General features: G+C 42.8%; 2 protein-coding genes across 2 annotated transcripts in view; one reads left to right on the top strand and one right to left on the bottom strand.

The window, feature by feature from the left end:
• LOC311106826 (protein farnesyltransferase subunit beta-like) overlaps nt 1-6,231 on the bottom strand; it is a 33,005-nt gene extending 26,774 nt beyond the window's left edge. Inside the window, exons 1-2 of the mRNA XM_084149198.1 lie at nt 6,019-6,231; nt 5,489-5,553 (exon numbers count right to left, since the gene is read on the bottom strand). Of these exons, the coding sequence (XP_084005324.1) occupies nt 5,489-5,553; nt 6,019-6,117 (164 nt within the window). The 5' untranslated portion in view covers nt 6,118-6,231. The remainder of the gene's footprint in view (nt 1-5,488; nt 5,554-6,018) is intronic.
• An 833-nt stretch (nt 6,232-7,064) lies between these two features.
• Nucleotides 7,065-14,759, top strand: part of LOC311106314 (ras-related protein Rab-15-like) — a gene marked incomplete at both ends in the record, with an annotated part of 59,428 nt that continues 51,733 nt past the window's right edge. Inside the window, one exon of the mRNA XM_084148623.1 lies at nt 7,065-7,188. Within this exon, the coding sequence (XP_084004749.1) occupies nt 7,065-7,188 (124 nt within the window). The remainder of the gene's footprint in view (nt 7,189-14,759) is intronic.

Genomic DNA, 14,759 nt, shown 5'->3' with positions numbered 1-14,759 from the left:
ACGTTTCATCTTCAATGCCCTTGCTGATGGAAGGAGGTTTTCACTCAAAATCTCACGATACATGGCCCCATTCATTCTTTCCTTTACACGGATCAGTCGTCCTGGTCCCTTTGCAGAAAAACAGCCCCAAAGCATGATGTTTCCACCCCTTCTTGGTAAAATAGCCCTTACACAGCCTGGAGGTGTGTTGGGTCATTGTCCTGTTGAAAAACAAATGATAGTCCCACTAAGCACAAACCAGATGGGATGGCGTATTGCTGCAGAATGCTGTGGTAGCCATGCTGGTTAAGTGTGCTTTGAATTCTAAATAGATTACAGACAGTGTCACCAGCAAAGCACCCCACACCATAGCACCCCCACACCATAACACCTCCTCCACCATGCTTTACGGTGGGAAATACACATGCGGATATCATCCGTTCACCCACACCGCATCTCACAAAGACACGGCGGTTTGAACCAAAAATCTCAAATTTGGACTCCAGACCAAAGGACAGATTTCCACCGGTCTAATGTCCATTGCTCGTGTTTCTTGGCCCAAGCAGGTCTCTTCTTCTTATTGGTGTCCTTTAGTAGTGGTCCTTTAGTAGTGGTTTCTTTGCAGCAATTTGACCATGAAGGCCTGATTCACACAGTCCCCTCTGAACAGTTGATGTTGAGATGTGTCTGTTACTTGAACTCTGTTAAGCATTTATTTGGGCTGCAATTTCTGAGGCTGGTAACTCTAATGCACTTATCCTCTGCAGCAGAGGTAACTCTGGGTCTTCCATTCCTGTGGCGATCCTCATGAGAGCCAGATTCATCATAGTGCTTGATGGTTTTTGCGACTGCACTTGAAGAAACGTTCAAAGTTCTTGACATTTTCCTTATTGACTGACCTTCATGTCTTAAAGTAATGGACTGTTATTTCTCTTTGCTTATTTGAGTTGTTCTTGCCATAATATGGACTTGGTCTTTTACCAAATAGTGCTATCTTCTGTATACCCCCCCTACCTTGTCACAACACAACTGATTGGCTCAAACGCATTAAGAAGGAAAGAAATTCCACAAATTAACTTTTAAGAAGGCACACCTGTTAATTTTAATGCATTCCAGGTGATTACCTCATGAAGCTGGTTGAGAGAATACCAAGAGTGTGCAAAGCTGTCATCAAGGCAAAGGGTGGCTACTTTGAAGAATCTCAAATATATTTTGATTTGTTTAACACTTTTTTGGTTACTACATGATTCAATATGTGTTATTTCATAGTGTTGATGTCTTCACTATTATTCTACAATGTAAAATAGTAAAAATAAAGAAAAACCCTGGAATGAGTCGGTGTGTCCAAACTTTTGACTGGTATTGTATGTGTTACAGCACTTTGGTTTCAATAATAAATATGTTGAAATGGAACCAAATGATATTTTTCTGTATTCAGTCCTTTTTAAATAGGATAGATGGGCTAGGTCGAATGTGATAGTCTGCCTATAACCAGCCTGAGTAGGCCTACACTGAGTATACCAACCACCTTCCTAATATTGAGTTGGATAGAACGGCAGAAATAGAACGGCAGACTCCGGTAAGACAAGGGGTGGCGGTCTGTGTATATTTGTAAACAACAGCTGGTGCACAAAATCAAATACTAAGGAAGTCTCGAGGTTTTGCTCGCCTGAGGTAGAGTATCTTATGATAAGCTGTAGACCACACTATTTACCAAGAGAGTTTTCATCTATATTTTTCATAGCTGTCTATTTACCACCACAAACCAATGCTGGCATTAAGATTGCACTGAATGAGTTGTACAAGGCCATTAATCAACAGGAAAACGCTCATCCAGATGCAGCGCTCCTAGTAGCCGGGGACTTTAATGCAGGGAAACTTAAATCCGTTCTACCTCATTTCTACCAGCATGTTAAATGTGCAACCAGAGGGGAAAAAACTCTAGACCACCTTTACTCCACACACAGAGACGCATACAAAGCTCTCCCTCGCCCTCCATTTGGCAAATCTGACCATAACTCTATCCTCCTGATTCCTGCTTATAAGCAAAAACTGAAGCAGGAAGCACCAGTGATTCGGCTAATAAAAAAGTGGTCAGATGACGCAGATGCTAAGCTACAGGACTGTTTTGCTAGCACAGACTGGAACATGTTCCGGGATTCTTCAGACAGCATTGAGGAGTACACCACATCAGTCACTGGCTTCATCAATAAGTGCATCGATGATGTCGTCCCCACAGTGACCGTACATACATACCCCAACCAGAAGCCATGGATTACAGGAAACATCCGCACTGAGCTAAAGGGTAGAGCTGCCGCTTTCAAGGAACGGGACTCTAACCCGGACGCTTATAAGAAATCCCGCTATGACCTCCGACGAACCATCAAACAGGCAAAGAGTCAATACAGGTCTAAGATTGAATCATACTACACTGGCTCTGACGCTCGTCGGATGTGGCAGGGCTTGAAAACTATTACAGACTACAAAGGGAAGCACAGCCGCGAGCTGCCCAGTGACACAAGCCTACCAGACGAGCTAAACCACTTCTATGCTCGCTTCGAGGCAAGCAACACTGAAGCATGCATGAGAGCACCAGCTGTTCCGGACGACTATGTGATCACGCTCTCCGTAGCCGATGTGAGTAAGACTTTTAAGCAGGTCAACATTCACAAGGCCGCAGGGCCAGACGGATTACCAGGACGTGTACTCCGAGCATGTGCTGACCAACTGGCAAGTGTCTTCACTGACATTTTCAACATGTCCCTGACTGAGTCTGTAATACCAACATGTTTCAAGCAGACCACCATAGTCCCCGTGCCCAAGAACTCTAAGATAACCTGCCTAAATGACTACCGACCCGTAGCACTGACGTCTGTAGCCATGAAGTGCTTTGAAAGACTGGTCATGGCTCACATCAACAGCATAATCCCAGAAACCCTAGACCCACTCCAATTTGCATACCGCCCCAACAGATCCACAGATGATGCAATCTCTATCGCACTCCACACTGCCCTTTCCCACCTGGACAAGAGGAACACCTACGTGAGAATGCTATTCATTGACTACAGCTCAGCATTCAACACCATAGTGCCCTCTAAGCTCATCACTAAGCTAAGGATCCTGGGACTAAACACCTCCCTCTGCAACTGGATCCTGGACTTCCTGACGGGCCGCCCCCAGGTGGTAAGGGTAGGTAACAACACATCTGCCACACTGATCCTCAACACGGGGGCCCCTCAGGGGTGCGTGCTCAGTCCCCTCCTGTACTCTCTGTTCACCCATGACTGCATGGCCAGGCACGACTCCAACACCATCATTAAGTTTGCCGACGACACAACAGTGGTAGGCCTGATCACCGACAACGATGAGACAGCCTATAGGGAGGAGGTCAGAGATCTGGCCGTGTGGTGCCAGGACAACAACCTCTCCCTCAACGTGACCAAGACAAAGGAGATGATTGTGGACTACAGGAAAAAAAAGAGGACTGAGCACGCCCCCATTCTCATCGACGGGGCTGTAGTGGAACAGGTTGAGAGCTTCAAGTTCCTTGGTGTCCACATCACCAACGAACTATCATGGTCCAAACACACCAAGACAGTCGTGAAGAGGGCACGACAAAGCCTATTCCCCCTCAGGAGACTAAAAAGATTTGGCATGGGTCCTCAGATCCTCAAAAAATTCTACAGCTGCACCATCGAGAGCATCCTGACTGGTTGCATCACCGCCTGGTATGGCAACTGCTTGGCCTCTGACCGCAAGGCACTACAGAGGGTAGTGCGTACGGCCCAGTACATCACTGGGGCAAAGCTCCCTGCCATCCAGGACCTCTATACCAGGCGGTGTCAGAGGAAGGCCCTCAAAATTGTCAAAGACTCCAGCCACCCTAGTCATAGACTGTTCTCTCTGCTACCGCACGGCAAGCGGTACCGGAGTGCCAAGTCTAGGTCCAAAAGACTTCTCAACAGCTTCTACCTCCAAGCCATAAGACTCCTGAACAGCTAATCATGGCTACCCGGACTATTTGCACTGCCCCCCCACCCCATCCTTTTTACGCTGCTGCTACTCTGTTAAGTATTTATGCATAGTCACTTTAACTCTACCCACATGTACATATTACCTCAACTACCTCAACTAGCCGGTGCCCCCGCACATTGACTATGCAACGGTACCCCCCTGTATATATAGCCTCCCTACTGTCACTTTATTTTACTGTATATATAGCCTCCCTACTGTCACTTTATTTTACTTCTGCTCTTTTTTTCTCAACACTTTTTTGTTGTTGTTTTATTCTTACTTTTTTGTTTAAAATAAATGCACTGTTGGTTAAGGGCTGTAAGTAAGCATTTCACTGTAATGTCTGCACCTGTTGTATTCGGCGCATGTGACCAATAAAATTAGATTTGATTTGATTTGAGTTGCCCTCAGAACAGCCTCAATTCATCGGGGCATGGACTCTACAAGGTGTCAAAAACGTTCCACAGGGATGCTGGCCCATGTTGACTCCAATGCTTCCCACAGTTGTGTCAAGTTGGCTGGATGTCCTTTGGGTGGTGGACCATTCTTGATACACACAGGAAACTGTTGAGCGTGAAAAAACGGTGCGCCTGGCACCTACTACCACACCCCATTCAAAAGGCACTTAAATCTTTTGTCTTGCCCATTCACCCTCTGAATGGCACACATACACAATCCATGTCTCAATTGTCTCAAGGCATAAAAATCCTTCTTTAACCTGTCTCCTCCCCTTCACCTACACTGATTGAAGTGGATTTAACAAGTGACATCAATAAGGGATCATAGCTTTCACCTGGATCCACCTGGTCAGTTTGTCATGAAAAGAGCAGTGTACTTAATGTTTTGTACACTCAGTGTATAACTCCATTCCTATTCTATTCATAGTTTAGATCAATTGATCTAATTGGAAATGAGCTATTATTAGGCTGGTTAATGTAATGCATGTCTGTTGAATTTGAAAAACCCACCTGCAATTGGCCCCACCTCCTCAGCCAATCAGGAGCCGCTACTGCATTGCGGCCATGACATACTGCATACTTTTTACTAAACGGTACGTGCTAAATAGTATGAGACAATGAGTACATAGTATGTAGTATGTAGTACGCTTGTAATGGTATTCGGACACGGCCAGTCACTCAGCCGAACCACGCCCTGCACCAGAGCTAGTGTTTGTTCAGAAGGGTGACACGTTAAGAACCCTGTAGATAACTTCTTCAGAAGGATGAAATGTTAAGAACCCTGTAGATAACTTAATCAGAAGGGTGACACGTTAAGAACCCTGTAGATAACTTCAACTTCTATGTATCCGTCTTACTCACAGTATTTAGTTGTATGCACAAAATGTTTTTTTTAAAATGGCATACAACTTGGGCTTGTCTAATTTCATGTAAAAGGCATAGCCTAGTAGGATTCAAAGCAATGACAGATTCTCACATACAAGACAAATAGTGTGATCATGTTGAAAACCAGAGAATGAAGCCGAACATTTACTTACTGTGGTAAGCTGTGTATCTGTTTGTAAACACTGATTACTTCTTGAATACTGCGTTCGACTTTTCTCTGGATAACATAAAAGATGTTTGAGTGAGACACACAAAGCAGAACCGAAAATGTGAGCTTCAACAAGGCATGAGAATGCAACTGACTGCATGCACACACTATAGTTTTGTTTAAACATCTATGGATGGCAGCAAAACACTACATGATTGGCTAACACTACATGATTGGGTGTCATATCTTTATCATACAAAACATTATCATTATCCAGGATGACAACGTTGAGCAGTTTCTCACCACTCCTGGAGTCGCAGATGTACTTAGCCAGCTAGCTAAAGTTTATTTAATTCAACGTCATGTCTGAACAAAAGTGTGACAAAAAGGCATATGCAAGTGGTTTTAAAGGAACGTCTAAAAACACTTGTTTATGATTGCGCAAATCACTTCTTGGCTCAAATGCGTAGCTAGACAGCGATGTTTGCTAGCTAGCCATGAAAGCTAAAGGGCTAATCTGGCCGTCATGTTCACCTGCTCCACTGAAGTCACCGTCTCCACTCCGTCGTCTGTGAACTTCTCCGCGGAGTGACATTCGCTGAAGCACCGTAACGGTGCGGGTACCCTTTCCATGATTGTTTTGTGTCTTTAGTGCGTTAGATGACAAGTGTACGGTTATTTTCCCTTTCAAAATTTCTCTGATGATCACCAACAAATGCAACACGGCGAGGTTGACATTTACTTCCTGTTAGGTGGGCGGGGTTTCATAATATGCATACGGCAAAGCAGATGGAACAAATTAATCCAAAACGCACCCGTCTCTCTCTCTCAATTCAATTATCTCTCGCTCTCGCTCTCTCTCTCTCTCTCTCACACACACACACACACACACACACCTAGAACTAGTATTCATTTGCTATCATATTAGTGCATGGATATTCTGATTCATTCTAAAATACATGCTTAGGGGTAGGGGTCATTTAAGAAAAGTTTGTCAACTCAATCCAACCAGGCCTTATTTATTATGTAGTAAAACTTCTACTTGAATCCTTCTGATACGCCTGTAAGCTACTTGGCACATCATAAAACAACATTTATTGTAGAATATAGGAATAAAAGGGATAGGCCAATAGTCCTATTTAATTTAGCTCACTTTATGTAGCCTAGGTCTACTTTGCACAATTACCCTTCATGTTGTAGTTTACTGACAAAAAAATAATAAAGGGGTTTCTTCTGGACTGTCTTGTTACTCCCGCACTTTATCCCCAACTATCTCGTGTGTCGGTGATGTCAAGTGAAAAGCGGATGCTGCCGAGCGCATCCCCCGTCACCGCACCCATCAGAGGAGGAGAGGAGAGGGCTGGGTGGAATCTGGACCCTTCTCTATAGCTAGGCTTTGTTACCAAAGAGACCGCTCCGCCTGGTTTGATAGACAGAGCTGCTCCCCGGTTTCTCGAAAGAGTATCAAAAGACTTCTTTGCATTTTGGGCAGACATGGGCTGGGGAGTAGGTGGGTTGCTTTTGGGTTTGGAAATTCGTTGCTGAGTTAGCTGTCTGGCTGTTCTTATTTCTAAGACGCTATGGCTAAGCAGTATGATGTGCTCTTCCGACTCCTGCTTCTCGGAGATTCGGGGGTTGGAAAAACATGTTTATTATGCAGATTCACGGACAACGAATTTCACCCGTCTCACATCTCCACAATCGGTAAGACCGCTGCTTTGATGCAATATTTGGGCGGGAAATTGATCAGAATGTACCTAAAAATATCGGAATATCTCTAGGCTAAATAGTCTAATCAAATAGGCTATTGTCGCTGTATCAATTAGTCTATTGAAAAGATAATGTGCATTATTCTACATTTCCTTTGTGCAGAATGTACCAATTTTCTATTAGACATGTACAAATAGCCTATTGTGTATTAAAATGAAGTGGCCCTCTCTTTTTCAAAGCACTGTATATTTGTATTGTTTTGCATATCTGAGCGCTGATTACAATACCAATTAGTTTCATTAATAGAAAACAAAAAGCCAGGTGCATGACAAATAAAAACGATAACTTGCAGGGGCATCCACTTGGCAAAATATCAAACTGCACTTATGATGACCAGTAGGCTACAGTTGCCACAGTTGCTACCTGGATAAAGAGTGATACATGGTATGCCACATTGGTTGCTATCTGCAAACTATGAACATGATATTGAATATGTTTATGTTACTTTGAACAAAGTAAAATGCATGAATACATTTTGATTTCAAATGTAAGTAGAGTATTCCAAGAGGCTTTGTAGCCTATGGGACTATCAGCAACTGTCAGAAAAAATTTGGGACACATTTGTCACAAAATGTTTTTGTGAATAGCTGCTTCTTCTACCAGAAGAAAAGCATTTTGTGGGAAAATGTGTCAATTTTACCCACAATTACCTCAACTACCTCGTACCCCTGCACATTGAATTGGTACTGGTACTCCTTGTATATAGACTTACTGTTTTATTGTGTTTCTATTTCCTTTTTTATTTAGCAAATATTTGTCTTACTTTTTTAACTCGGCACTGTTAGAAATGGGTTTGTAAGTAATAATTTCACTGTAAAGTCTACACCTGTTGTATTCGGCACATGTGACCAATAAAATGTGATTTGATTTTTTGATTTGAAATCTATACATAATCTACACATGCCTTGTCATTTTACTGCAATATAATATACATTATAGTTACTAATAGTTCCACTACCACATAAAAGTCATTGCCATGCAAAATAGTGTAATTTAACCTACTCTTCATCCTTGGTGATGGCTTTGCCTCGGCCCAACCCCTGTAGAGAGAGAGAGCATTAAAGCAGTAGCTTATTGGGACCCAAACCTTGTTTGGTGCACTACTTTTGTGAGAAAAAAATATATACACTACCGGTGAAAAGTTTTAGAAGACCTACTCATTCAAGGGTTTTTCTTTATTTTTTTACTCTTTTTTTTAACATTGTAGAATAATAGAGAGACATCAAAACTATGAAATAACACATGTGGAATCATGTTAAACAAGTGTTAAACAAATCCAAATATATTTTATATTTGAGATTCTTCAAATAGCCACCCTTTGCCTTGAATGACAGCTTTGCACATTCTTGGCATTCTCTCAACCAAATTCATGTTTAACACTTTTTTTTTGGTTACTACATGATTGCATATGTGTTATTTCCTAGTTTGATGTCTTCACTATTATTCTACAATGTAGAAAATTGTAAAAAAAAAAAAAAAAAAAAAAAAAATTTGAATGAGTAGGTGTTCTAAAACTTTTGACCGGTAGTGTATATATTTTTTAAATTCTGATTTTTCAGGGGGTGCAGCATCTTCCTCAACAGCCCTACTTCCCCGCGGCTATGGCATTAAGGCTGCGACTATAGCCTTACATCCCTGGTCCCCCAATACTGTACATGCATGTACTTCAATACAAACTGCTCAGGACATCTGACAGGGACACAATAGTGATTAGTGGAATTCAATACGTTTGCCAGTGTCAGCTTTTCATGTGTTGATAAATCATTCTTAAATTTGAGTACACTAGCAATGCGCATGCCCTGCCCCACCTGAGGAGCTGTCTTTTTCAGCCATCTATTTCCTGTGTTTGAGGGGTTCAAAATCCACTTGGCACTTAAATCCAGCTGGATTGATTGCTTTAATTTTACTACTGCGACTCTTTCCTACTCTTGCTTTATGCTTATAGGTTGTTTTGCCGTTAACGTTACAACCGCGGAACTGTTTGTAATGACCTGTCAAACACAGGCTGAAATGGGCCCATGGAATACGTTGTCTTTCTGTTGCACCAGGGATTTAACACATCATCTGGATACTTACATCACAAGATACTGGATACTTACATCCATTTTTTGTGGAATAGGAAAAAGTCATAATTTGATACAGTTGAAATGTTTAGAAATTAGATGCGCTGAAATGAAAGCAATATAAGAAAATTAACTCTCAGATTATAGTGATATTATGTCTCATCTCGCGAACAATGTAAAGAACACTACATGACCAAAAGTATGTGGACACCTGCTCGTTGAAAATCTCATTCTAAAATCATGGGCATTAATATGGAGTTGGTCCCCCCTTTGCTGCTATAACAGCCTCCACTCTTCTGGGAAGGCTTTCCACTAGAAGTTGGAACATTGCTGCGGGGACTTGCTTCCATTCAGCCACAAGAGCATTAGTGAGGTCAGGCACTGATGTTAGGCGATTAGGCCTGGCTCGCATTCGGCGTTCCAATTCATCCCAAAGGTGTCGATGGGGTGGAAGTCAGGGCTCTGTGCAGGCCAGTTAAGTTCTTCCACACCGATCTCGACAAACCATTTCTGTAAGGACCTTGCTTTGTGCACGGGGGCATTGTCATGCTGAAACAGGAAAGGGCCTTCCCCAAACTGTTGCCACGAAGTTGGAAGCACAGAGTCGTCTCAAATATCATTGTATGCTGCAGTGTTAAAATGTATCTTCACTGGAACTAAGGTGCCTTGACCGAACCATGAAAAACAGCCCCAGAACATTATTCCTCCTCCTCCAAACTTTACAGTTGGCACTATGCATTGGGGCAGGTAGCATTCTCCTGGCATCCGCCAAACCCAGATTCGTCCTCGGACTGCCAGTTGGTGAAGCGTGATTCATCACTCCAGAGAACGCGTTTCCACTGCCCCAGAGTCCAATGGCGGCGAGCTTTACACCACTCCAGCCGACGCTTGGCATTGCGCATTGTGATCTTATGCTTGTGTGCGGCTGCTCGGCCATGGAAACCCATTTCATTAAGCTCCTGACGAACAGTTCTTGTGCTGACGTTGCTTCCAAGGGCAGTTTGGCGCTCGGTAGTGAATGTTGCAACCCGAGGACAGACAATTTTCACACACTACACGCTTCAGCACTCGGCGGTCCCGTTCTGTGAGCTTGTGTGGCCTAGCACTTCGCGGCTGAGTCGTTTTTGCTCCTAGATGTTTATACTTCACAATACAGCACTTACAGTTGACCGGGGCAGCTTTAGCAGGGCAGAAATTTGACGAACTGACTTGATTTAAAGGTGGCATCCTATTTGAAGGGGTGTCCACATACTTTTGTATATACAGTATAGTGTATCTATAGATAGGTGTAATCTAGAGCCAAGCGTGTAGATGTTCTATTTGAGGGTATTCTGCTATTGACACACTTGTTGAATTATGCAACAGAACGTGACAACAACAGTAATAAGCAGGCAGTCTAGCCAGCGCAGGTGAGTGCAGGTAGGCCTAGTCAGATGAAGTTATTGTGATTGCAGCCCTGTTCCACCCATTTATGCTAATGTATTCATATATGCAAAACACCCTGTGAAGTACGCAAGTTAGGCGCATATCATTTTCTTTATTTTAAACACAAAATATACAATAAATACCATTAGAAAATGTATATATGAGAGAATTCTACCAATTATGATGACTGTTGCTAGAGTACATGATACACATGATCCACATTCTAGGATAGAATTTTGTAAATACTTGGGGAAAGCTCCAATGTCTAGGATTCTATAGTGTTCTCTGCCTAATGTTCTGAACCTGGAGTGTTCTTCATAGAATTACATCCCTAGTGATATCTCTGTGGGTTTCTCTGGCGCAAATAATATTGTGTTCTAGAATATAGTGTTCTGTTCTCTGTTCTCTGTCCACTGTTTCAGCTTGCCCAGCAGGCTACGTCAGATCAAATAACTCTGTAGGGTGCAGGTGCAGCCATGTATTGCTGCCAGGAGTGGAGTGGTGATATGTCTGTCTGTCTGTCTGTCTGCTACAGGACAACAGTGCTTCTGTGCACAGGGCTGCGGATGGCCACTCATGTGCCTGTCTGCTATGGCTATCTCCCAAATGGCACCGTATTCACTATATAGTGCACTACTTTTGACCAGGGCCCAAATAGCTCTGGTGAAAAGTAGTGCACTATATAGAAAATAGGGTTCCATTTGGGATGCAGCCTTTCTAAGGACCTCTATGGGAGCGCTAACAAACCAAATACAGTCCACAGACTTTGACACAGGCATTGATCCAGACAGACTGACCAACACTGGCTCACATCACTCTGACTATCAAGTGGCTTGCGTGAAAGTATTCACTCCCCTTGGCATTTTTCCTATTTTGTTGCCTTACAACCTGGAATTCAAATAGATTTTGGTGGAGTTTGTATCATTTGATTTACACGACATGCCTACCACTTTGAAGATGCAAAATATTTTTTATTGTGAGGCAAACAAGAAATAAGAAAAATAACAGAAAACTTGATACTTTGTAGAGCCACCTTTTGCAGCAATGTATAAGCATGGCACATCTAGCCACTGGGATTTTTGCCCATTCTTCAAGGCAAAACTGCTCCAGCTCCTTCAAGTTGGATGGGTTCCGCTGGTGTACAACAATCTTTAAGTCATACCACAGATTCTCAATTGGATTGAGGTCTGGGCTTTGACTAGGCCATTCCAAGACATTTAAATGTTTCCCCTTAAACCACTCAAGTGTTGCTTTAGCAGTATGCTTAGGGTCATTGTCCTGCTGGAAGGTGAACCTCCATCCCAGTCTCAAATCTCTGGAAGACTGAAACAGGTTTCCCTCATGAATTTCTCTGTATTTAGCGCCATCCATCATTCCTTCAATTCTGACCAGTTTCCCAGTCCCTGCCGATGAAAAACATCCCCACAGCATGATGCTGCCACCACCATGCTTCACTGTGGGGATGGTGTTCTCGGGGTGATGAGAAGTGTTGGGTTTGCGCCAGACATAGCGTTTTCCTTGATGGCCAAAAAGCTCAATTTTAGTCTCATCTGACCAGAGTACCTTCTTCCATATGTTTGGAGAGTTTCCCACATGGCTTTTGGTGAACACCAAATGTGTTTGCTTATTTTTTTCTTTAAGCAATGGCTTTTTTTCTGGCCACTCTTCTGTAAAGCCCAGCTCTGTGGAGTGTACGGATTAAAGTGGTCCTATGGACAGATACTCCAGTCTCCGCTGTGGAGCTTTGCAGCTCCTTCAGGGTTATCTTTGGTCTCTTTGTTGCCTCTCTGATTAACGCCCTCCTTGCCTGTTCTGTGCATTTTGGTGGGCCGGCCCTCTCTTGGCAGGTTTGTTGTGGTGCCATATTCTTTCAATTTTTTAATAATGGGTTTAATGGTGCTCCGTGGGATGTTCAAAATTTCGGATATTTTTTTATAACCCAACCTTGATCTGTACTTCTCCACAACTTTGTCCTTGACCTGTTTGGAGAGCTCCTTGGTCTTCATGGTGCCACTTGCTTGGTGGTGCCCCTTGCTTAGGGGTGTTGCAGACTCTGGGGCATTTCAGAACAGGTGTATATATACTGAGAACATGTGACAGATCATGTAACACTTAGATTGCACACAGGTGGACTTTATTTAAATTATTATGTGACTTCTGAAGGTAATTGGTTGCACCAGATCTTAGTTAGGGGCTTCATAGCACGCACCACTTTTCCGTTATTTATTTTGTAGAATTTTGTTATAGCTGCCTCCATGATTTGTATTTCAGTTTGCCTTAAAATACCGAAGTAGGCCCACATGTCCTAAATAGTGTTGCTATTAATATCTTCAAACACTGAGGATACTTCTGAACACTTGTGTTCATTTCAAGTCCAGACTCCAATCTAAGAGCTGTGACTGTGTGTTTGACAAGGTCTCAGAAACACACAGTCAGGGCTCTATAGATGGGATTCTAGAGTAATAACTATGCCTGCAGTATGCAATTAGACATCTTGTTAAGTGAATTATTTAACAAACTATTTCAGTGTCTCTGTGCGTCTCCCAAAATCAAGAAACGGACAGAGTCCCGGTCTGCATAGTCAAAGATGTGTATTCATTGAGAATTCTGCCACAAAATGGTCGTACAATATTTGTATACGCACACGTCATATGAAAATCCCTCCTCTCTGTAGGCAGGCTGTCGTTTTCCACTATAATTGCTCTCCTGACCATCAGTTCACACACACACTTTCTTATCATAGCCTACTCCCTGCATTCCTCAGTTATCGCCATTCTCACAATATTCTGCACCATGTTTAACAGTTCTCCTTCTTCTTCGCCGTCCGGTCTAACTCCTACTCACGTTGCTAAATAGTAACACAGTGTCATAATCTTTACTGGTCCTACACTCACACATTACCAGGTAGTAGATTCTAACACATCTCACACAGTTTCGGAGTATAATAATTAGTCACTACTAAGAAAGTACTAATCATACTTAAAACAAGAACATTTCACAACTATATTTAAGGGTGGAACATTTAGTCATTACTTTTAACCTGTATATATTTTAATTTCTATATCAATCCACCCTTTGACTAAATTATCCACACTTTAATACACAGAAAATCATTACAATTATTTTTAAACTAGAGATTTATAGTTCTAGGAAAACATCCAGTCTCAAACTATCTGAATCGTCGTCGTCCTCCACCAAGCCTGGTGGATCATATTCTTCATTCCTTAGGTCGGAGTCCGGGATTGGGCCGACTCTTACCTGAGACACACACACACACACGCACACACACACACACACACACACACACACTGTCTGGCAGTGTGTTTCTGAGACTCAGCATTTAGGATAGAGTGTTTCCAAGCAGAGGAAGACCGAAAGGCCATTACCACTATTGGCAGAAACACTAAAGGTTAGAGACAGTGATTAATAGGTCAATGCTTAAGTTGACTTATTGATGGGACAATAACGTTCTTCCCTGCGTACCCACAGCCTGACAGACATGTCTCCATCCACAACAGATTCTAGATGTTCAAGCTGTAGACGGCTATAACTAAGGGTGATGCTGTATCTTAGGCCAGCTAGGGCTCAGAGTTTACCTGTCAGGTCGTGTGGTCCGGAGGAACTCCTGCCCCCCTCTTGTTCTGTTAGTTTAGAACTCTAGACCTGAATGCATTTACATTTTACTAATGAATAAGGTTCAGGTTAACATACTATTACCATGTGGTCCTCTGGTTGTCCTCTGTAGCTCAGTTGGTAGAGCATGGCGCATGAAAAGCCAGGATAGTGGGTTCGATTCCCGGGACCACCCATACGTGAAATATATATATGCACTCATGACTGTAAATGGCTTTGGATGAAGCGTCTGCTAAATGGTTTATATATTATATTACCACTTTATAATGTACAACTCCACTGGTCACCACAGTAAGCAGCGACAGCCTGATGGCAGCCAGGATTTAGGAGCCATATTTAATCACACCATCCGTGCATTTAAACTCCCTCTCCTCACCTGAGCGG

Source organism: Coregonus lavaretus (genome assembly GCF_964263955.1).
Source record: "Coregonus lavaretus genome assembly, chromosome: 31".
NCBI classification, from domain to species: Eukaryota; Metazoa; Chordata; class Actinopteri; order Salmoniformes; family Salmonidae; genus Coregonus; species Coregonus lavaretus.
The sequence above is the reverse complement of the archived record's forward strand: the minus strand, read 5'-3'. Positions and strand labels throughout refer to the sequence as shown.